At 42.6% G+C, this 20,878-nt stretch overlaps 2 protein-coding genes across 7 annotated transcripts in view; one reads left to right on the top strand and one right to left on the bottom strand.

Moving 5' to 3' along the window:
* DLC1 (DLC1 Rho GTPase activating protein) overlaps nucleotides 1–19,345 on the top strand; it is a 409,749-nt gene extending 390,404 nt beyond the window's left edge. For all 6 annotated transcript variants that reach the window (XM_061134629.1, XM_061134628.1, XM_061134634.1 and 3 more), the window contains 11 exons: nucleotides 1,872–1,935; nucleotides 3,515–4,920; nucleotides 5,815–5,991; nucleotides 8,469–8,628; nucleotides 8,757–8,955; nucleotides 10,571–10,784; nucleotides 12,405–12,519; nucleotides 13,673–13,891; nucleotides 14,696–14,913; nucleotides 15,655–15,828; nucleotides 16,803–19,345. In XM_061134629.1, the coding sequence (XP_060990612.1) occupies nucleotides 1,872–1,935; nucleotides 3,515–4,920; nucleotides 5,815–5,991; nucleotides 8,469–8,628; nucleotides 8,757–8,955; nucleotides 10,571–10,784; nucleotides 12,405–12,519; nucleotides 13,673–13,891; nucleotides 14,696–14,913; nucleotides 15,655–15,828; nucleotides 16,803–16,923 (3,067 nt within the window). In that variant the 3' untranslated portion in view covers nucleotides 16,924–19,345. The remainder of the gene's footprint in view (nucleotides 1–1,871; nucleotides 1,936–3,514; nucleotides 4,921–5,814; nucleotides 5,992–8,468; nucleotides 8,629–8,756; nucleotides 8,956–10,570; nucleotides 10,785–12,404; nucleotides 12,520–13,672; nucleotides 13,892–14,695; nucleotides 14,914–15,654; nucleotides 15,829–16,802) is intronic.
* A 373-nt stretch (nucleotides 19,346–19,718) lies between these two features.
* On the bottom strand, nucleotides 19,719–20,050 carry LOC133050460 (large ribosomal subunit protein eL43). Its single transcript, XM_061134635.1, has one exon. The coding sequence runs from the start codon at nucleotides 20,010–20,012 to the stop codon at nucleotides 19,734–19,736; it is 279 nt and encodes a 92-aa protein (XP_060990618.1). The 5' UTR covers nucleotides 20,013–20,050; the 3' UTR covers nucleotides 19,719–19,733.
* Nucleotides 20,051–20,878: the final 828 nt, after the last annotated feature.

The raw sequence follows: 20,878 nt of genomic DNA on the forward strand, positions 1-20,878 counted from the left end.
ATGCCTGACCCAAAGTGTGTCCCCAGCTGCTGCTTCATGTCAGTACCCTCTCTAAATTGGTAACATCCCACTTTGGAGGTGCTTAGGGGGCACGTGAATTCCCTGAAAACTTCAGAAATAACTCCTGGGCTTCAGTTTTGAAGCACCGTTAGCTTGATGCTGCCAAGAGAAAAAGATAACGCTGACCTTTACAAAAATGACCTTCGGGGTCTTTTCTGTTTGACTGAAATCTGCAGCTTGTGAAGTAAGTCCCTCCCCCGCCCCCACAGGCATCCATGCCTAGTAAACTTGATTATAAACACCACTCGACCATTAAAGCCCAAATGAAGTCAAGTGGGTATTTGATTTCAGGTTTGATTAATGAAACCCAGACCTAAGACTGTAACCATCCTGGATTCTTTACATCTTAAAAACATTTGAGAACTAAAACACTGTGGATACAAGTCATTGAAGTAATGGATGCCCCTTTGAAAGGGACTTTATATCCACTTGTTTTAATGTCTGTGGACTTTTTTTTTTAAGTTATTTGTTTTCTTTCCCTTCCCATTATCAGAGAGAATTTTCCTGAGCATAGGTGCTCTGTTTAGGGTTATCTTTGTTTATCCTATAAGCAGGCTACCACATAATCTATGAAATCAAAGGCAGTCTTATCAGCAGGCAAAAATACTTTCTACCCTCCTTTATCCAAGTTATTAGACAAGCTGCAAGAACAGGATCAGAACGATAGAGCCTTGAAGAGGGCTCAGAATCAGTTTGAATTTGTGTGCATTAAATGCGCTTGTCCTGTGAAATAGGAAGAACTTCAATCTTAACTGATGGTGCAAGACAGCAGCTACGGTAAGGATTCATTTGAAGACAATTAAATGATGGTCATCTGGAAGACGTTAGAAAGATTTGGGGCCTGAAAAGCTGTCATTCACAGTTTTACATGCCATTTATCTGTATAAATAATACAGATTATTTATCTGTAAAGGGTTTCTTTCTTTGAGCTATATCATTATTTCCCAGTGAGGTGGAGTTTTGCTTTGTTTTAAGTACTTCATTTTTGATGAAGCTAAGTTACTTTCCTAATTTTAAATTATTACTCTTTGGCAGGAATTAAAAAAAAAAAGCATTCAGAGTAAAAAAATTGACTCCTGTTCCAAAGAAGAATCTGATTCAAGCGCTTATTTTTTGAATTTTTAAAGATATTGACTTTTGAAGTATACAGTTTTTAAAATTAATCGTTTGCACTGTTGCTACGACTATACCAATGCATTTTCCTGTCCTATACAGGAAGCTGTAAAAAAGAATTAGGTAGTAAAGAGCGTTCAAATCTCCTTCCTATACAGAGCTCACTAAATTTTTTAACAGACTACCTATCATTTGTTTATCATTTTTCAGAGATAACTAAAAATAGCTTTATTTTTATATTTGGATTTTGATTTGAGATAGAATACATTACAACAGCAAACACTTTATTCACCAACAGCTCAGCTTGGTTACTTGTTCATGTTCCTATTTCTGTGAAAGGAGACATCACTGGCGTTTACTTCTTGGCACGGGGTGGAAATGGCTCAACTTAGGGGCTATTGGAAGAATACATGTCTTCAAATGAGGGTTTTTTGTTCTGTGAAGAATAAGAGGCACTTTATAGAACCATTGCAGGGTGCCATTTCACTGTAAAATAGTAATATTAAATGTAAATAAAACAACTTGTGAGATATAAAAGTATCTTTAAACTTCACTTTTTAAAGAAATTTCGAATACTCTTCTCAATTATAGATATTAATGGATTTAAAGAAACTCAAACATGTCAACTGTTTGGAAAAAATATTTATCCACCATCCATGGTTTCATATCTTCACTAATGTTATTTCTTTGCTCTGTAGGCGTCTAAATACTTTAAACAAATGTGCGGTGATGAAGCTGGAAATTAGTCCTCATCGGAAAAGAGTGAGTATATAAAAGGTATCATAGGGTAGGAGCAAAGGAGAAGATGAAAAACTGGATTATGTGTTTTGTGATAGATTTTGTTTCACAAATTCTTATTTCCTTGTTCTAAAAATACCTACATTTTAAATGTTATAATCCAGGCAGGTTTACCAAAAACTGTGTAGTCTTATGTAGTTGAAACCAACAGCTGCAGCTAACCAATAATCTGTGTCTCGCCTGCTATTTTTGATCTGAACAGATTTTCTGTGATTTTGCCTCATTAACTCAATGCCTACAACATATTAAAGGGATGAGGCTTAAGAATTCCGGTGCATTTTGCATTGCCTCCCTGCAGAAACTGCAGCTGAAGTTGTTAGGACCTCTGTCTTCCCATGTGTAACAGAACCTGTGTTTTGAAGCTGTAGAGATGGCAGGGAAGGCTGGCTGGTGGAATATGGAAGACTAGAGCTTTGAAGGGAGAAAAGGAATTAGAGGAGAAAGAGGGAGGGCTGGAAATCCCACACATTCTAGTGAAATGCCGGCACAGAACTGATTCGGATGGTATTTTCTCCTGTGTTTGAAATGTGAGGACGTCTTATGAGATCTTAGGAGAAGAGGTGGGTGTAGTGGTGGGAGTGAATGTCACAAATTAAACAGAAGTGAGTTTGGTCAAAGAACATATTTTTCACTGTCAAGAGTACCGATTTTAATTATCTAACTTGCGCCAAGTTGCCTTCTTGGGGGAGTTAAACCTTTTAAACAAATGAGCGGGAACCTCACCTCACACTGTGAGGAGCTGTGGAGAGGAGCCTGCAGGAGTCAGCGTTCAGTGCTCTCCACCCACTGCCCCAGGAGACCCTGCTCACAGGAGACGCTCCACATGCATCACACTGAACTATGCCTCTCGATATCCCATCAAGGGGCTCGGATGCAATAGTCTGTCACAGTGTAACCCTGGGTCCCGTCTTTAAGTCAGGCATCACCAGCAGAGATGTTCTGTCAGGTGTGTGCATGTTACATGCCGTCAGAACTAGGTATTTGTGAAACCTTATTAAATGGCCTGGAGCATGCCTGAGTTTGAAATGTCATAGGACTCTTGTGGCACTAATTCTGGTTCCTATGTTGGTGGGGGAGGAATGAAAAGGAACAGGGAAGAGGCTGAGAGATGAGAGTGTTCGGGAACCACCATTTTAGTTGAAAAGGGAATATAAACACATACTATCAACAGACAGCAAAACTGGAGGCAGACCAGAGGGAGTCCTACCCGTTGCTGATTCCAGTTCAAAATATTTTACATGCCTGGAATTTTCACAGATCTCAGAGGTTTCCTCTGTGAGCAATTTAAGAGCAGCCTATAGATCCCAGAGTTTCCATAAAATAACTCTTATTTAGCTTGAAACACTTGCTCAGGCTTTTTCCTGTGAAATGCTTACATTCATCTTGGTTATTTTAAAAAATAATAATAAAGCTGTAAGGCGGGGAGGGGTATTGACATGAATGGCATTATGGTCAGTCTCCTGGCCCCTGGGCCTCAGGTCATGCCCTGCCCCGTGCTGTCTGCTGGTTTCAGGGGACAAATGGTTCCCTTCTGTCTTTGCAGAGCGAGGATTCTGACGAGGACGAGCCTTGTGCAATAAGTGGCAAATGGACTTTCCAGAGGGACAGCAAGAGGTGGTCCCGGCTTGAAGAGTTTGACGTCTTTTCTCCAAAGCAGGACCCCATCCCTGGGTCCCCAGACGCTGTCCACCTGAAGAGCGCCCCAAGCCATGAAAGTATGCTGACGGACCTCAGCGATCGCCAGGAGGTGGCTTCTGTCCGCAGCACCTGCAGCCTCACCACCCACGCGCCGCAGCGTGGGGAGGCGGCCCCAGCCCGGACTAACTCCGTCCTCAGCGTCTGCTCCTCCGGCACCTTTGTAGGCAACGATGACTCCTTCTGCAGCCTGCCCTCTCCCAAGGAACTGTCCAGCTTCAGCTTCAGCATGAAGGGCCACGAGAAGACCAAGTCCAAGACACACAGCCTGCTGAAGCGCATGGAGAGCTTAAAGCTCAAGGGCTCCCACCACAGCAAGCACAAGGCGCCTTCCAAGCTGGGTCTGATCATCAGCGGGCCCATCCTGCAGGAGGGGGTGGACGAGGAGAAGCTGAAGCAGCTGAACTGCGTGGAGATCTCCGCCCTCAACGGCAACCACATCAACGTTCCTATGGTACGGAAGAGGAGCATCTCCAGTTCCACGCAGACCAGCAGCAGCAGCAGCCAATCTGAGACCAGCAGCAACGTGAGCACGCCCAGTCCCGTCACCAGGACCCGGAGCCTCAGCGCCTGCAACAAGCGGGGAGGCATGTACTTGGAGGGCTTCGACCCCTTCAATCAGTCCACGTTCAACAACGTCATGGAGCAGAACTGTAAAAACCGGGAGAGCTACCCAGAGGACACGGTGTTCTACATCCCAGAAGACCACAAGCCCGGCACCTTCCCGAAAGCCCTTTCCAATGGCAGTTTCTCTCCCTCAGGGAATAACAGCTCTGTGAACTGGAGGACCGGGAGCTTCCACGGCCCCGGCCACATCAGCCTGAGGAGAGAAAACAGCAGCCCCAAGGAACTTAAGAGACGTAACTCCTCGAGCTCTGTGAGCAGCCGCCTGAGTATCTATGACAATGTGCCGGGCTCCATCCTCTATTCCAGCTCGGGTGACCTGGCCGATCTGGAGAACGAGGACATCTTCCCCGAGCTGGACGACATCCTCTACCACGTGAAGGGGATGCAGAGGATAGTCAACCAGTGGTCGGAGAAGTTTTCCGATGAGGGAGACTCCGACTCGGCCCTGGACTCCGTCTCACCGTGCCCATCCTCTCCCAAGCAGATACACCTGGACGTGGACAACGACCGAGCTACCCCCAGTGACCTGGACAGCACAGGCAACTCACTGAACGAGCCTGAAGAGCCCTCTGACATCCCGGAAAGGAGGGATTCTGGGGTCGGGGCCTCCCTGACCAGGTCCAACAGGTAAGTATTTCTTACCTGTTGGGGGTGAGGGGCAGGTGATCAGAAAGGGGCTACTTCTGCTTGCTGTGTAGGGGACATGGGATTGAGCCATTTATAGCCATGAAATTCCTAAGGAAAGTGCTAGATGGGAAAATCCTATCATCCTACAAGATTAATGAACATCGTTCACTGGGTACCAGAATTTCAGTTTGGGAAGAAGAAGTTAGTTCTGTGGATGGGTAGCGGGGTTGATTGATTGTACAACACTTTGTCATTGTTGTGGCTTAGTCGCTTCAGTCGTGCCCAATTCTTTGTGACCCCATGGACTGTAGCCCACCAGGCTCCTCTCTCCATGGGATTTCCCAGGCAGGGATACTGGAGTGGGTTGCCATTTCCTCCTCCAGGGGATCTTCCCGACCACAGGGATTGAAGCCACGTCTCCTGCCTGACAGGCGTATTCTTTACCACTGAACCACCAGGGAACCCCAACACCGTGGATGTGTTTAATGCTTCATGTACTTGAGTGAGTGAAAGTCGCTCAGTCGTGTCCGACTCTTTGCGACCCCATGGACTATACAGCCCATGGAATTCTCCAGGCCAGAATACTGGAGTGGGTAGCCTTTCCCTTCTCCAGGGCATCTTCCCAACCCAGGGATTGAACTCAGGTCACCCGCCTTGCAGGCGGATTCTTTACCAGCTGAGCCATAAGGGAACTTAACTGTATACTAAAAGTGGTTAAACGAGTAAATTTTATTTATGTATATACTTTACCACAGGATAAAATAAAAACAGACTGAAATGGAAATTGAATCTTCTCAGTTCCTAAGATTAGAGGCCAGTGAGAGACCCACTGCTGACTGTGCGTCCACCCATTAAAAGGCTTTCGTACTCACATTCCGCCCCTTTCTCTCTCAGGCACAGGCTGAGATGGCACAGCTTCCAGAGCTCTCATCGGCCGAGCCTAAACTCCGTGTCACTGCAGATTAACTGCCAGTCTGTGGCCCAGATGAACCTGCTGCAGAAGTACTCCCTCTTGAAGTTAACCGCCCTGCTGGAGAAATACACGCCTTCTAATAAGCATGGCTTTAGCTGGTAAGGGTTTAAACTGCCCAGTGTACCATATTTGAAAACATTTTCAACCAGCGCTGTCCCAGCACTGAGGATGTAACAGGTGGATCCTGTATCTTGAGTTCATTGTCCCGATGCTCTAAGTGTCTACATTCTTGAATCCACGTGCAATACTGCTTAAGCTAGTATAGCTTTAGGGAATTTCCATCGGGGCTGGTTGAGTTTTCAGCGCTAGGAGTGACAAGCTGCCAGTTGATAGGGTGAGACCGCTTTAGTCTTCTACTTCACTGTCCAGGCGCTTCCTTCCCAGTGGTAGGAATAGCTCACCACAGGCAAATACATGTACAGGATCAGATCATATTTTGGAAGGAAGGGAAGAAAACTTTAGATCATGGGATGTTATGAGAGCAACTTTGAAATGCTTGATGTACAGTGCTTGGCTTTGTAACCCTCTTCATGCACGTTTTTTAGAAATAATTTTTGATTGATATAGGTATCTGCAATATCACAAAAAAAATCTACCTGTGCTAAAGAGTTTAGGTTATGTTTTTTCCAACAAAGATTCTTGAGCAGTGAATAATAAAGGAATTCACCACTCTAATATATTATAAACAAAAATAATGTACAAAAATAAAATTTATTGAACTGTCCACACTTTGGAAAGTACGGTCTTTGGTGTATTTACTGTGAGATGTAGAGTGCTTGGCTGAATAGGTCATGGACAGGAGCCATTATGTGCATATTTTTTTCTACTGAGTGCAAAGTAGATAAATGTCTCTACATTGACATCCCAGCGCATTTTGCAGTGTCAGCTGGGTATCCTTCAGTCTTTTCACTAATCTAAGTGTTCATTATCCACTTGCACAATTTTAGTTCTTTATAAAAATGGAGACTCGGTCCATTTCATGAGTATCACTTGGTAGCAAAACCAGAATCAGTGCAGCAACGTAACTTCTCTCCCCAGCTCCTCCCCTCTTTGGGACTCGTAGTGAGGTTAACTTCGGCATCAAAGCATCTCCTGTTCAAAGGCTGTTATTATGTGAGCTCTGCTAAATACAGAAGTTGTTTGTTCTGAATGACAGAAATAAGTATTGACTGGTTTATCCCCCACATGCTTCAGATTCTCGGTGGAGATCGTAATGTGTTCCTTGTACATTCCGCCGCTAGGCTTTTCTCCCCGACAAAGCAAGTATTATGCGTACTCAGAGCCACGATCCATATACTTCACTGTATGGAAATACAGATTTGGCCCTGCGCTTCAGTTTTACCTTTCCTAGAGCTATAAACAGTAACACACCGTGGCTGTAGGTTTAGCACTCTAAAGTCAAGGCAGTCTGCCTTCCGCAGTGTTTCTCTGTGCTTCGAGCCAGAGTTTCCCTGCTGGCTATTTAAAACTGCATATTTCACATTCTCAGTTCTGAGTGGCCCACCACCCCCCCTTGCCACCAAACCCTCAAGAATCTGAAAGTCCAGAATACTTCTTGAGTTCTGGTCAGTTTTTCCAGTGAGGCAAAACCAAACGTTAAAAGCCTCATACTGTGGGATCCATGGAGTAAGGAGAAATTCTACACAAAGTTCTTTTCCTGTTCAGCTTTGCCCTTTCTTGTCCCATTCAGAGAGGTCATTTGTAGAGCTGAAATTTCTGCTTGACAGCATTAAATACATGACATCGGTTTCCTGCTGTTGCACACACTGCTGAGGCTGGACCTGGTGTCAGGACTCCAGGGAGCCTGGGGTAGGCTCACAAAACCCTCATTGTTCTCCTCTGTCTTCCTTTAGAAAGCTAAAGATGTTATGTTCTCTCGGGTCATCAGCAGGAGAATTTATTTTGACTTCAAGTCATTAGCTTGCCTTCCCCCACCCCCGCCACATTGAGCTCTGGAGTTAGTTCTCATTATGTGAGACCAACATCACGCATTTGCTATTTTTTTTTTCATCCTGATCTTTTTTTGACGCTAAATACTTTGGGATCTCATCAAGAGCTTAGAAATGATTCTCATCCATTTTCAGGACAAATGGGAACTTGTTTCTCAGCTCTATCCTGAAGTGCCTACTTAGGGTCTTGACTGTAGCTTTCTCCTCTTGTTCCTTCCTATGCCGCCATTTTGGAAGGAAGCCCATCTTCTCCCTTAAGAAAATAGACCCCATTCTCAGAGCTAACAGTGGAGGGAGAATCGCCAGCTGAGGAAATGTTATTGGGCCTCATGGCCCCAAATGTTAGAAAATCTAGAACAGCACTGTCCGGTGGGATTTTCTGTAGTGGTAGGAATGTTCCATATTTGCACAGTCCAATAGTAGCTACCAGCCACAAATGGCTATTGAGCACTTAAAATGTGGCTGATATGACTGAGGAACTGAATTTGTAATTTTGTTTAATTTAAATTTAAATAGCCACCTTATTAGCACAGATCTAGAACCCACAGGGCTTACCTGCAGAGATGGACAAAATGTGCATAAGACGAGTAATCGTATCCCTCCCAACTCCAATATTTTTTCAATAGGGCTGTGCCCAAGTTCATGAAAAGGATCAAGGTTCCAGACTATAAAGACCGGAATGTATTCGGGGTCCCTCTGACGGTCAACGTGCAGCGCACAGGACAGCCCCTCCCCCAGAGCATCCAGCAGGCCATGCGCTACCTCCGCAACCATTGTTTGGATCAGGTGAGAGCCGATGTCTGCAGGTACCACTTAATCATGGGAGCTCAGGTGCATGCATCATTTTCTAGCTCTGCCGGAAAATGTTGCTTTCCTCTTGACACTTTACATTTTGTTTTGTTTTTCCAACAAAGGTTGGGCTCTTCAGAAAATCGGGTGTCAAATCCCGGATTCAGGCTCTGCGCCAGATGAATGAAAGCACCACAGATTGTGTCAACTACGAGGGACAGTCTGCTTATGATGTGGCAGACATGTTGAAGCAGTATTTTCGAGACCTTCCTGAGCCACTGATGACGAACAAGCTCTCAGAAACCTTTCTGCAGATATACCAGTGTGAGTGTTCTTTGACCTTGACATGGTTGGTGGTGGGGGAAGTGGGGTCAGCCAAAGCCTGTAGCTCCTTTGATGCCCTTCTTTTGGACCCACATCGTGACCTCTTAGAGACAGGTCATCAGTTTTTGTTTTCTTTTTTGCCTACTTGTTTGCAAAACAGATTTCTGTACATCTGTTGAGTAGTGAAGGAAAAACTCCTTTGTCATCGTTCTCCAGTTACTAAGCAATTGGACATCTTTACATTCAAATCCAGGAACTTATTTTTTTTCATTCATTTCAAGACCAGTGTTAATCTAACATACTTAAAAGAGCAGATTCCAAGATCTCTCTCTCTCTCTGCCTTGTCTATAGGTATTTCAGTTGCTTCACTTCTCTCTAGCAAAGCCTGTTGTGTTTAAAATTTCACAGGTGTCCATGTGTTTTATCTTGCTGTAAAATGAATAAATAATCTTTCTGTTATGCATCTCAGCTTCTGCCAGAAATAGTTGGGGAAACAATCCCCATGCCCATCTCACTTTTAAGTAAAGCTTAAAGCAAACAGTTGTCTAAGTTAATGATCAAGATCAGGATTGTAGCTTTCACAGCCTTGTGTTTTCCTTGGCTCAGTGTGGTATTACAGCAATGTAATTTAAAAGCACCTTCTCTCCGAGCTACAATTGTCTTTAGAATTGGCGCATGGGACTTGACTTTATGAGAAGTGGAGCTGGTCTGGATTATTTCATTATTTGTTTCATCCTTTCAGATTTTATGAAAACACAGGTCACATTTCCCCCACCAAGATATTTGTTATGTATTGTAACCATGGAGCTGTTTAATCAGTTTGTCCTATGGAGCTGCGTTTGAGTGACTTGAATTTTCCACCACATGCCTTTTAAAAGAAAAATTTGCCTAGTATAAGAGACCTGAAAGTTGGGTTCAGCATTTTCTACCTGTATTATTAGTTTATACATATATATACATTATATTATATTGTTTTATTATTTATATTTTTATGGGTTTATTTCTCAAGCATGTATTTTTACTACTAGCCTCTCAGTAGGCTTTCCAAAGCTTAAATTACTACATAAAAAACATATCTGTTGTTTAAATTGAATATTTTAGCAGCTTCCTTTCCTCATTTAAAGAATGAGCAGATCAGTTAAAATTAGGAAAGTCCTCAGATATGCTGAACACTTTGTAGTCAAAGTGAAGAAATCTCAGTTTTTGTACTCTTGTATGTGTCTTTAATAAATTTCTCATTGAAACTGAACAAGAGTATAAGCCTATAATGTTCAGTAATTGAGAATGGTAAACTAGGAGTTTTGAAAAAAGTACTTAGAAAAGAAAGAAACCAAACTTCCGTAAACTATAAGAAAACAGCAGACATCATCTGGAGTTGAACTCTGAGGTGGGTGTTTAAAATTCTCAGTTCCTCCACAGGCAGGAAATACTTGAGGGTAGTGACGTTGGTGGCTGTCCCTAATTTCTTCCATATTAACCTCAAGTACACTTTCTGCAAGTGCTTGTTCAGTGCTGGGCTGAGGTCTTTGGTGTCGATATTTGCTTTGGGGATGTTTCCTTGCAAGCGTACATGGAAAATCACTGGGTTGACGGGGGAAGTGCTGGTGTCGCGCAGATGTGCCCAAGGACCAGCGTCTCCAGGCGATCAAGGCCGCCATCATGCTCCTGCCCGACGAGAACCGGGAGGTCCTGCAGACGCTCCTCTACTTCCTGAGCGATGTCACTGCAGCCGTCAAGGAGAACCAGATGACCCCCACCAACCTGGCCGTCTGCTTGGCGCCTTCCCTCTTCCACCTCAACACTCTGAAGAGAGAGAACTCCTCCCCGAGGTGCGGGTCCAATGCGCTGCGCACGCCCCGTTGTTCAGACAGTGGCAGCTTCCCTGTCCTGATAGAGCTGTCCGCGTGTTTTTTGTTGTGTTAATACCTGAATCCAGCAAAACGGAGTTTGGCCTCCTTTCGCAGCCCACGTTCCTCACCTCTGCTTCTCCCATCCGTCCTACTCAGCCCTGGGGGTGTGGCCTCTTAGACAATCTAGTTTCAACCCGCTTTTGAGAAACTTTTACATTCCTGCTTTGCCACGGCAAGGGATTCCCCTGACCTTCGGTCAGTACCCTCGGTAACTGGTCATCATACTTTCTGCCCGCAAAGAATCATGAGGGTTTACTGACCTCCAAAACAGTCCTGGCTTCTGCATAAATAAAACCAGTCTGGCTTGGCCTCTTCAGTAGAACCTACCTGCTGGCCTATGCCGGAGGTTGAAAGGAGCTGGATGTGAAATAAGTAAGGATGGTGTTCGGCCTTAAAAGTTAAGAACCCGGCTGAGCCAATGTTGCAGAGTTTCTCCTTAGATGTAGAGAAGGTGAAGTGACTGTGGAAGTCGAGGAATCTGGAAAATAACTAAGGCTGATGTTTGCTCAGCGCGTATTCTGTCCCCAGCAAGGGGCTACACCCTGGACTTTCATTATCAACTTTAATCCTCCTAACAATTGAAGGAGGCAAAGCTGCTATTAGTATCTATTTTATACATGAGGTGGGACTGTGGGGCAGCTCCATTAAGTAACTAACTTGCTTCTGTCTGATGGGGAAAAAATGGCAGAGGAACTTCTTACATGAATATTTTATATAAAGTAGGAAAGGAGTCATTAACTCCTTTCTACCAAATTCATCCTGCTGATCCTTTTCCTCAACTCTAAAGGAACTTGACAGATAGTTCTCAGCTGTTGGGATGCGGTCAGCCTAGTTGTGTTAGGTGAAGTTAGCTTTACTTCTGAAAGACATACAATGCTTAATTAACTAGTTCTAACCATTGACTAGAGCATTCCTGCTTTAATGGGAGAGAGAACTAAAGGGGAGCAGTAGAAAGAGATCAGATAAGATTAAGACAAAACCTCTAGGAAACAATAGACTTTTCTCTCACCAACAGGAGGGGCTCCTGTTTAATTTTAAACTGTAAAGAATGATCCTATTTACCCCAATGACCAGTGCTTCCCACCCACCCACCAGTCAAAGCTGCCTTTCCTTCTCCCCACCCGACATGTTTAGACCTTATAAGCTTCCCTGTTTCAATAGGAACCTATTTAACATGGTGGTTTTATCTTTATGGGCTGCATAGTATGGGGGAATCTTAGTTACCTCAACCAGGACTCGAACCCATGCCCCCTGCTTTGGGAGCTTAGATATGTAATCACTGGACCACCAGGGAAGTCCCTAACATGATGGTTTTAAGTAGCCAGGATTTCATCAGAGATGGTCTCTTTCATGTTTTTTGTATGTTGTTGATACAACTGAGAAATTTTAGTGACCAAAATAAAACTCTCTTCAACTACTTAATGTCAAATAAGCTTCAGTGAAATAGCCTTTTTCTCTCCTTTAGGTTTCCTAGAATAACACACTGATTAAAAATATATAAACATTTGAATCTTGCCTCTTCCTCATTTCTCTCTCTAGGGTAATGCAAAGAAAACAGAGTTTGGGCAAACCAGATCAGAAAGATCTGAATGAGAATCTCGCTGCCACTCAAGGGCTAGCCCATATGATTGCTGAGTGCAAGAAGCTTTTCCAGGTAGGGAGATGGAAAGTTTTGTTATTGGTTGAGGATAATGTAAATAGGGGCAACATCTTGGGCTCCATACTTGTTCACATCATAACCAAAAGATCTTTTCCAAGCTAGAAATTATATATGTAGTCTGAGAATGTCTTATTTATGTATTTTATAATATATAAGCTCAGTAGAGTTAATATATTTCATGAAATTGCCAACCTTCATACCCCTTTACTTAGAAAACAAAAGCTACAAATTATCTGAAGTAAATTCTGTATCTGAGGTGCAACCACTATGGGAAACAGTACGGCATTTCCTCAAAAAATTATAAATAGAACTACGTTATAATCCAGCAATTCCACTCCTAGGTGTATATCCAAACAAACAAAAAAAAAAAGCACTAAACCTAAGTGTCCATCAACAGATGAAAGGATAAAGAACTAAAGACTATGTGTGGCATGTCTGTGTGTGTATATATAAAATGAAATACTACTCCGCCATTAAAAAAAAAAAGAATGAAATTTTGAGTTTTGCCGTTTGCAGCAACATGGATGGACCTGGAGGGCATTATTCTTAGTATAATAAGCCAGACAGGGAAAAACAAGTACTGCATGCACCTGTCTGTACTTATATGTAGAACCTAAAAAACAAGACAAAAGAATGAATACAATGAAACAGAAACAGACTCACAGGTATAGAGAACAAAATAGTTTTTTGAGGGGTTAAACCACAAGATATATTGTACAGCACAGGGAAGATAGCCAATATTTTATCGTAACTTTAAATGGAGTGTATAAAAAATTTTTAGATCACTATGTTGGACTCTTGAAAGTATTATAATATTGTAAATCAATTAGCTATATTTCAATTAAAAAAAAATTCTGTGTCTTCATCAGTGTACGCCTTGTTTTAGTCACTGTCTTCTAACTTCTACTTCTTCTTCAACTTCTAACTTCTAACTTCTTCCTAAAGAGGAGGACCTCACACAAGAATAAGCTTTCTAGGTACCTTTATGAAGGTGCTCTGCTTGCATCCTCGTGATACCATGTGAAGTCAGCAGGGACACCCTTCACCTGGGAAGCAGAGGGATTAGACTGCTTTCACAGCCTTGAGGATCCTGCCACTTCCACCGATGGGCAACAGACATCCTTTTTGTCTCTCGTGTCACTCCCAGGTTCCTGAGGAAATGAGCCGATGTCGAAATTCCTACACCGAACAGGAGCTAAAGCCCCTTACCCTCGAAGCGTTAGGACGCCTTTGTAATGATGAGTCAGCGGACTACCAACACTTCCTCCAGGACTGTGTGGACAGCCTGTTTAAAGAGGTCAAAGAGAAGTTCAAAGGCTGGGTCAGCTACTCCACATCTGAGCAGGCTGAGCTCTCCTATAAGAAGGTGAGTTGTATCCTTGTTGTCGGCCATTTGAGTCTGGTGGTTGGGACTTGGATTCATTAGAGACCAGATCCTTTTGCCAACACAGTTCTCTGTGGTGGTCTGTCACCCATTGCCTTCGTTCTAGAGCTGGGCAGATAGGTGATTCATATCCCTGAGGTGAGAGTGGAAACCAGTTCGATGAGGGATGGTACACTCATTGAACTCACGTCAGAGAAAACTAGCTACTGAAATCCTTTGGCTCCATAGAATCATGCAAGAGTTTCCAGGAATGTTTCACTAATGGTCTTGGGCCTTCGGGCGTTTTATGAGGAGCTCGACTGTTTCCATCCTTTGATTGGAATCCCCTCAGGCTCTCCTCTGTTCTCAGTCACTCTTCTCCTGTCCCTCTAATGAACAGGGGAGTGCTGGGGGCAGGGATGGTTGGTTTAACTTGAAAGCCCCTTGAGGGCAGAGGTATCCTATGTGACTTTGCATGCTCATGGAGGTATTTGTTGACTTTTCTCTACCACCTTGAAAAGAAAGAAACCTTGAGCACAGTCCGGATGGCCATTGCAGGCTTGGACATGCCAACAGATCTTACTTTCATTGCATTGACCCTAATATGGGTCCCAGGAAAACAGATAAAACCAGAGGTGACGCCAGCAGTCCTATCTGCTTTCTGTTCTGATCTTGAATATACTTGAGGTCAGCAGCCTGTTAAAGTCAGAAATAAGCATTAGGTCCATGTACCCGACTAGCAGTTTGTCTTAAGAGTCTAGATGTGTGGGGACTGTCTCAGCACTGAAAAGTCCATCCCCTTCTCAGGTGAGTGAAGGACCGCCTCTGAGGCTTTGGAGGGCAACCATCGAAGTCCCTGCAACACCTGAGGAAATCTTAAAGCGCCTCCTGAAAGAGCAGCACCTCTGGGATGTAGACTTGTTGGATTCAAAAGTGATTGAAATCCTGGACAGCCAGACTGAAATTTACCAGTACGTCCAAAACAGTATGGCGCCCCACCCTGCTCGGGACTATGTCGTTTTGAGGTGAGAGCTTCCGGATTGATTATTGTGGCAAGAATGAGCTTATATGTCACTGAATGTTATATTAAAATTACTTAAAATAGAACATATGCTTCCATAAAAGCACTGAACCCTTCCAGATAAGAAAGATGACATCTGCATTTATTCCAGCAGTGTGTCCATCCCTGAAAATGGTTTGAAGTCTTGGAACTGTGCTCGGAGAGAGAGGCACAGTCCATCAGATGTGCTCAGTGGTAGCTATTTTTTCCCCTTTAGGATAGATTTTCTCAGAAATAGCTAGTGAATGCATCAGCCAGGAAATAACATTTGGGTCCCAAGTGAGCTGTGGTTGAAGCTGATTTATATGTAATTCCTACATTCTCTGAAGACATTATTGAGGGAAGAATTTCAAAAATCTTTGAGGAAATGTCACATCATTAGTCCAGAACTTCTCCAACAGAGTAACATTTATTTGGACGTCCACGTTCTAGTACATTTGTGAAACATAAAAAGGGTTTTCAGATTCACTTCAGTTTGGTTTTCTTTCAAAGAACTGACTGTGTGAGCTTGTATACCCACTGCAGAAGGGGCCCTGTACAGAGTGAGCCATTCGTGAGTTCTTGCACAAGGATGCTTTCTGCCCAGGCTGGGTCACCAGGGTGCCCCATCCTGCCTTTCAGCTCCCTCCTGTAAGAGTGAGGCCCCATTTTAAACTTGGCTTCCAGGAACTTCCCATTTACTCCCCCTCTCGTTTTGTCTCTGCAGAACATGGAGGACTAATTTACCCAAGGGAGCGTGTGCCCTTTTACTCACCTCGGTGGATCATGACCGGGCCCCTGTGGTGGGAGTGAGGGTCAATGTGCTCCTGGCCAGGTATCTGATCGAACCCTGTGGGTCAGGGAAATCCAAACTGACCTACATGTGCAGAGCAGACTTAAGGTACGTTCTGACGCTGATTTTTTTTTTTTTTTTGACATCGTGAATGAGGGGCATAAAGTAGATTCAGACTTTTCGTCTGATGCCAAAAAAAAAAAAAATGGCTTAAATGAAAATACATCCTTGCATCTTGGATGCTCCATGAAGAGCAGTGTTGATAAAGTAACTCCTTCACATTTCTTGGTCTTCTGGGTACCACTTGATAATTTCCACCCCTTAGAGAATGTAGTGTTAAAGCAATGCAGATATGGTGGTTCTACCATGAGCTTAAAGCCATAGGAAATGAGAGTTTGAATGAGCAAGCCAAATAATATGACATGCCCTTTTAGTAGTTAGTTAGGCCTGTGCTCTGTGTCTTAGATCCGTGTGAGTTCTTATCAAAACATGAATGAAATGCAGCAATACCAACAAGGAAAAAAAAATCAACCTCTGAAAACTTTCCAAAGTGGCTCTCCTGTTAAATCAATTCTTGTTTGAAGTCTTTACATTGTCGTACTTCAAGTATCTGTTATCTGTTTTTGTTCCATATGCCAGAGCTTTCCTGGACAGTTAGACCCAGTCTGTGTGTGTGAGTTGCTCGGTCATGTCTGACTCCTGTGACCCCGTGGACTGTAGCCCTTCAGGCCTCTGTCCATGGGATTCTCCAGGCAAGAATACTGGAGCGGATTGCCATTTCGTCCTGCTGGGATCTTCCCGACCCTGGGATAGAACCCAGGTCTCCTGCATTGCAGGCAGATTCTTTACCGTCTGGGCCCCCAGGGAAGCCCAGTATCTGCACTCAGTATGCTATTCCTTGGGGAACTTCTGGTTCTGTAAGTGTAATGAAGGTGCCAGGAGATTACTTTGGAATAGTAAGAGAGATCTTTACTTGCACATTTGCTGATCAAGAAAGAGAAGTGTATTCAGAACTCCCTTCAGCTGATTCAGGGTTTTCCAGCTTGAATAATTTGTTTGCGTTTCCTTTCTTTCTGTCGTAGGGGCCACATGCCAGAGTGGTACACGAAAGCTTTTGGACATTTGTGTGCAGCTGAAGTGGTAAAGATCCGAGACTCCTTCAGTCATCAGAACACTGAAACCAAAGACACCAAATCTAGGTGATTCCTGAAGCGTGTCCACTGTCTGGGCGTTTGTTTCTAGAACACTTGCCAGTTCTTGGAAGATTGGGTTCAGTGTCTGATCCTAAAACGAAACTACAAATTGGAGAGTGGGAATTGACTGTAGCGATTCGATACCTTTTTAAAGCTGCTTCCTGTTTGTGTAAGGTCTGTATTATGGACCTTGACTGGAATATATGACTGTGCAAAAAAAAAAAAAGTATTCTTATTTGAATTGCTTCTGAGAAGCAAACGATAACTATATTAGGGAAGATAATGAAGAGACTTCATTTTCCTGCAATGTCAGTGTCTGTGTACGTGTACCTGTCATTTTCTTTGCAGTGCGTGGAGGGATGGGTGTATCCACTGGAATAGTTGGTCCTCTTTGACATGTTTTCTCACTGAGAAGAGCAAAGAAAGGTTTGCACAGAGGAGTGCGTGTATGTGTGTCTGTTGCTGGTTGAATGGCAGAGATGCGTAAGTTGGGCCGCAGTGTCTGGCACACTGGGACACCTCCAAGAAGGATTTTGATGCACCAGGTTCAGTTTAACCTGGAATATCCGACTACCCATGGAATCGTCCAGAAAGGGAACCCATTTATTTTGGGGTGTTGGACAACCCACCCATGTCTTTTTTTCTTTTCTTTTCTGAGTTAGTAGACATATTCCTTTTCCACCAACCTCTTCTTTGCCTTAAAAGTGATTGTAATAAGTTTACTCAGATAGCCCCTTTTGAACGCAGTTTGTCTCTAGATGTGATTGCAAGGAGCAAAGTTGGTTTTATCCAGTACAGGTGAATTCAGGGATGGAAATTCTTCCTTGCTAGCACCAAAGCAGTTTTGTTTTGGTTTTTAAGTTGAGATGTGAAGACTGACCACTCTAATGTCTACTTCTGAATCAAGTATCAACACTTTCTATGTATCTGCAAGTTCTTTGCATGTCTGTGTTAGGAGAAACTCTTTAAGGCACTGTGTATGGGAACACAGGAAACTATGTCCCAAGGAACTCCTTGCAAATGTAACCCAACCAAAAAGTTGCTTGTTGTCATTATGGCAGCATTTTTGAAAGCTGCGTATGTTTATTAATTGGATTTGTCTTTATCAGCAAAGAGAGTTTGTTTTGTCTTTCCTATATTTCTTTTTCTTCTCTTTTCTGAAGCCCTTGGGATAGATTTTAGTAATGGAAAGTTGTAATCACAGTAAAAACAAATAAAAATACACTAGTGCAGGGTGTTGGAAGGGTGGTCTTTATACAGGTTTTACTGTAATAGTAAAGGTTGGCTCAAAAGACAGTATTAGTGAAATTTATTTTATATGGATCAAAAGTGAATAATGTATGAATGAGAGTTGTAAGAAGGATTTTAATTTTGTTATAATTTAGTTACCATTGTCAGTGTTATTTCAAAGGTTCTTTGAAGAATTAAGGGGCGGGGGACAGATCAGAGTTTAATTTGAGTATTTTGGATATTAGTGTTCCTCATGAAGATATACTTGTATATTCAATTTTAATGGCCTTCAGATTTGTAAGATTGTATGTTGTATATACCATTCTATTAAGAAATATGTACACCTACCTGTCCACTGTGCTTTCCAACATAGATAAAGCATGATAAAAATTATTATTTAAAATATACTTGTATTTATACCTCAGATATTCTTTTGGATTTTGTACCTCAAGGCTTTTTGGTTTGTTTTTTGTTTTTTGCTAATGTAAATACACTTTACATGAATACAGTCTAAGTGAAAAAAAAGTAAATAAAAGAAGAGGTTTATAACTTGCTCTATATCTGTACAGAATATAATCAATAAGTGCACTATTAAATGTTTAAAGTAAGGGAAACGTCTGGCCTGCTTTCCATTGTATTGCATCTCTCTGCCACCCTTCAAACCACAGATGGCAAGGCTTACCATCCTAGCATCAACTGAAATGAAAATACAGATTTGCTGCAGGAAAAAATCAGACTACAAATCATTCCAAGGCCAAACTGCAACTGAGCCACTCACTCACAAACAGGAAACCCTGGTGAAGGTTCAGGAAGCATGGAGATGCTCTCCAAACAAAGGTCACGAGGAAACGATGCTGAGAAAGTTACAAGAATAAGCAACAGCAACCGAAAGATGCTCATAAGCAAAGCCAAGGTCATGGATTCATTCCATAAAAGGTCTCTTTCCCACTCTTTGCTTTCCTGTTCAAAGGATTCCTTACATATTTGACCGGAGGAGAATGTGAAGGATATGAACATTTTCAAGAAGTCCGCTTTAAGCCACCTACAGTGATATTGCCCCAGCTTACTAATTGTGACTAATTGCCTAGGTTGTGAGCTCTCTGAGAGCAGGGCTCTTCTATCTGTCTTTATAATCCCCGACAGCAGCTTTCAGTGTTTTGTACTTGTAGGCACCTAATAAATTTATTATTTGCCAAATGGAATTGATTGAATTTGTGTCTGTTTGAAATCTAGGATGCTCTCTGTCACTGTGGCTCATCAGTGCCCATTTTGAGATGGCAGGGACTGGAACTTGTTACATCTAATGAAATCTCAAAGTTCAAACTGAAGAAGATATAGATGCTCTACAGAGATGTTCTGGATTCTAAATTAGAGAGTTCTTTGTGCTCAAAATTCAGCCAGTCTCATTTCTCCAATACAATGTGATACAGATCTTAAAATTTGCTCTTGACAAATTCTTGGGCATAGTAAAAGGGAAAAATCAACCTCAGTAGAATTTTTTTAAATTTTTTTTTGTTGTTGTTGTTTTGTTTTGTTACATAAATTAACCCATTTATTATAGGCTAGCAACATTATCAAATGGTGTTGCTTCTACTGGTCCTTCAATTCCTTCAGTCTTCTGATGGCAGACTTTACCGTGACAGCAGAAGTGGTGTTGTAGGTCCAGGCACCACCAGCTACTGTTTTCATGCAGGAACCACAGTGCCAAATGCCCACAGCTCTTCTCTTCATCTTGGTTTTGCCACAGAAGGAGCAGGTATACTTGGCGTGCTGGCTGATTTCAATTTTCTTCACCATTTTCCTGAGGGAGGCACCATAACGGGTCCCGTATTTGCCCACGATTCCGACCTTCTTGGTGCGTTTCGCCATGTTAACGCAACCTAGATCCGAGCCCAAGAGCGAGTTTTTTTTAATTTTTAAAAGACCCAAATACAGCCCAAAGCCTTTTTTATTTGCCTCTGCCTCCAGTCCTGGTTTCCTCAGAGCCATATAAAATGAAAGATCAAAATGTCTCAGGTGTGAAATAGCAAAAGTTCAGTTGTTTGAATGCTCCTGGAGTCGTAACTTACTCACAGGCTAAGTGTGGTCACCACGGTGGGAGAGATGCTCTCACAGGCGCCAAGGTAGATTCAGATTGCTCTTGTCACCACCATCGTCCTTGTCACCTCATTTAGTCAGCTATTCCAACACCTATTTATTTCACCCACACAGAGCTCCGACCTGAAGATACTGCAGTCCTGAAAATCTGTTCTCATGGACACTAATATAGAAACGATAACACCCCATAGCACCCTGCCTACCAGTTAACGGATAGAGTAACTTGGGAGATTCTAACAAAATTAAATGGATTCTTAATTTTAAGAATTAAAATTCTTGAAATTTGCCTGCAGGGCTAAGGGAAATAGCTGAGATTTTGGAAAAGTAAAAAAATGAGGAAAACCAGGAAAGATAATCCAAACTGGTGCTTTTCCAACACCACTGGTTAGGGGGGTATGTGTGAGTGTGTGTGCATGCAGAAGGAGATAAAGGCAAAAAAGGTGTGTGAGATTTTCTTTTTTTTTTTTTTTTAATTATGAAAGAATGATACATTTGCCGGGAGACTTGGAAAATGCAAAACAAGGTTATAAATAGTTCCACTATATATAATTTTGTGTATAATATATACAATATGTATACAAAATTACGACAATATAATATATGCAATTACTTTTAGTAGTAAATTAAGATTTTTAGTT

Source organism: Dama dama, chromosome 32 (assembly GCF_033118175.1).
Source record: "Dama dama isolate Ldn47 chromosome 32, ASM3311817v1, whole genome shotgun sequence".
Lineage (NCBI taxonomy): Eukaryota > Metazoa > Chordata > Mammalia > Artiodactyla > Cervidae > Dama > Dama dama.

Excerpts from the sequence above, each read along its gene's own strand:
- LOC133050460 (XM_061134635.1), bottom strand. The coding sequence starts at position 20,012 with ATGGCGAAACGCACCAAGAAGGTCGGAATCGTGGGCAAATACGGGACC.